At 40.7% G+C, this 2,440-nt stretch overlaps 1 protein-coding gene across 1 annotated transcript; it reads right to left on the bottom strand.

Annotated features, from left to right (window-relative positions):
- Positions 1-1,319: 1,319 nt before the first annotated feature.
- On the bottom strand, positions 1,320-1,994 carry LOC131648472 (uncharacterized). The gene has a single exon (XM_058918224.1). It carries the CDS (start codon positions 1,992-1,994, stop codon positions 1,320-1,322), a length of 675 nt encoding a protein of 224 aa, XP_058774207.1.
- Between the last annotated feature and the right edge of the window lie 446 nt (positions 1,995-2,440).

Raw genomic sequence — 2,440 nt, 5'->3', positions numbered from 1 at the left:
AAATTGCTTGTATCACACATGATTTCAAAGGGTTGCGTCCAATCAAGGGGTTGTATGATGGGTGCTGAAATCAGTGCTTGCTTTAAAACTTCAAAGGCCTCAAGACATTTTTGATCGAATTCAAACTCGACATCTTTCATCAACAAGTTTGTTAAGGGTTTAGTTATTCCAGAAAAATTCTTGATGAAGCGTCGGTAGAATCCAGCGTGACCTAGAAAACTTCTTACTTCCCTAATGGTCTTAGGTGGGTTTAGGTTTTCTATAACTTCTATCTTGGCCTTGTCAACTTCTATGCCTCTCTCAGAGATGATGTGTCCTAAAACTATCCATTCGTTCACCATGAAATGGCACTTCTCCCAATTCAGCACAAGGTTTACTTCCACACATCTTTCTAAGATTTTCTCTAGATTCGACAGGCAGTTGTTAAAGTCAAATCCACACACTGAAAAATTGTCCATAAATACCGCCATAATTCCATCGAGATAATCTACGAAAATCGACATCATACAGCATTGGAAAGTGGCGGGCGCATTACAGACCCCAAAGGGCATTCGTTTGTAAGCGAATGTTCCATAAGGGCAAGTAAATGTGGTTTTCTCTTGATCCTCAGGGTGAATAGGGATTTAGAAAAAGCCAGAGCATCCATCAAGATAACAGAAATACGAGTGTCTAGCTAGATGCTCAAGCATCTAATCTATAAATGGAAGAGGGAAATGGTCTTTCCTAGTCGCCTTGTTCAGTTTTCTGTAATCTATACACACGCGCCATCCTCCTTCGGTCTGCTTTGCTACACACTCACCTTTCTCATTTTCCACAACAGTGATACCTCCTTTCTTTGGTACCACATGGACGGGGCTTACCCACTCACTATCTGAAATCTGGTAAGTGATGCTAGCTTCTAATAACTTAAGGACCTCTTTCTTTACTACATCACTCATGATAGGGTTTATTCTTCTTTGATGCTCTCTTGAGGTTTTCGAATTTTCCTCTAGCAGAATCCGATGCATGCATACGAACGGACTTATTCCTTTTAAATCAGAGACTTTGTATCCTAAAGCTGAGGGATATCTTCGCAAGGTATCTAAGAGTTGGTTTGTTTCGGTTTGGTTCAGGGTAGCGCTTATTATGACAGGTCGATTCATCTCTTCATCCAAAAACTCATATCTTAGATTCTTGGGTAGTTCCTTAAGTTCTATGGTAGGCTTCTTGGTGCACGGCATAGGGTCAGGGGTAAGTGCTAAGCATTCAAAAAGGTTGTCGTCAATGTAAGGTTCCATACTCTTGAATCCGCCATCCTCTAAAATGGGGGTAGAAGGTAATCAGATTAAGGAATCGTTGAGCTCATTTACGCACTCATCTATGACATCGATGGCATAACACGCATCTCCAATCACTGGTGCCATTAGGAATTTTGGTAGAATGAACTCGATCTTTTCTTCTCCTACCTCAAAAGTCAGCTTCCCTTTCTTAACATCTATTATAGCTCTGGCGGTCGATAAGAATGGTCTTCCTAGAAGGATTGGGATGTCATCATCTTCTTTGATATCCATAACTACGAAATCGGTCGGAATGTATAACTGACCAATCTTGACAGGTATGTCTTCCAGAATACCCATGGGGTATTTAACAGACCTATCAGCTAGTTGTAACGACATCTTAGTAGGTTGAAGCTCTCCTAGTTTTAACCTCTTACAGACAGCCAAGGGCATCATACTTACACTCGCTCCTAGGTCCAAAAATGCCTTGTCTATCATATGATTTCCTAGGACGCAAGGGATGGAAAAACTTCCATGATCTTTGTCTTTCTTGGAAAGTTTATTCTCGGATATGGAATGACATTCTAAAGGTTTGGGATCGTCGATTCGTCGTTTGTTAGACAAAATATCCTTCAAGAACTTAGCATATGATGGTATCTGGGTTATTGCTTCGGTAAAAGGGATTTCTACGTGGAGTTTCTCTATTACCTTAATGCACTTTTGGAATTGGTTTTCCATTTTGGTGTTTTTCAATCTTTGTGGAAATGGGATGGGTGGTTTGTAAGGTTGTGGTGTGCGATTTTCTACCTCTGGTTTTGATTGCTTTTCGGGTTTCTCTGGCTCCTCTTCCTGGTCTTTAGGTTCAGCATCTTCCTTAGGTTTTTCCGATGAGCTTAGGTTAGGATTTTTAGGTCCTTCGTAAGCGGTTCCACTTCTTAGGGTGATAGAATTTGCTGTTCCTTTGGGATTAGGTTGGGTTTATCTAGGGAATTTTCCTCCAGGTACAACTTGTGCAGAGGTAGTTTGAGCTACTTGTGAAATCTGGGTTTCAAGCATTTTGTTGTGGGTTATCATCTGGTCAAACTTGGTTGCCAGTTGAGTAACTAACTCGTTTGTGTGAATGTGTTGGTTCATAAACTCCTTATTTTGCTGAGTTTGACTCTGGATAAAGGTGTATATGGTTT

The sequence above is a fragment of the Vicia villosa genome, linkage group LG2 (genome assembly GCF_029867415.1).
Source record: "Vicia villosa cultivar HV-30 ecotype Madison, WI linkage group LG2, Vvil1.0, whole genome shotgun sequence".
Lineage (NCBI taxonomy): Eukaryota > Viridiplantae > Streptophyta > Magnoliopsida > Fabales > Fabaceae > Vicia > Vicia villosa.
Note: the sequence above shows the minus strand (reverse complement) of the source record. Positions and strands in the feature narration are given on the sequence as shown.

Excerpts from the sequence above, each read along its gene's own strand:
- LOC131648472 (XM_058918224.1), bottom strand. The coding sequence starts at position 1,994 with ATGGAAAACCAATTCCAAAAGTGCATTAAGGTAATAGAGAAACTCCAC.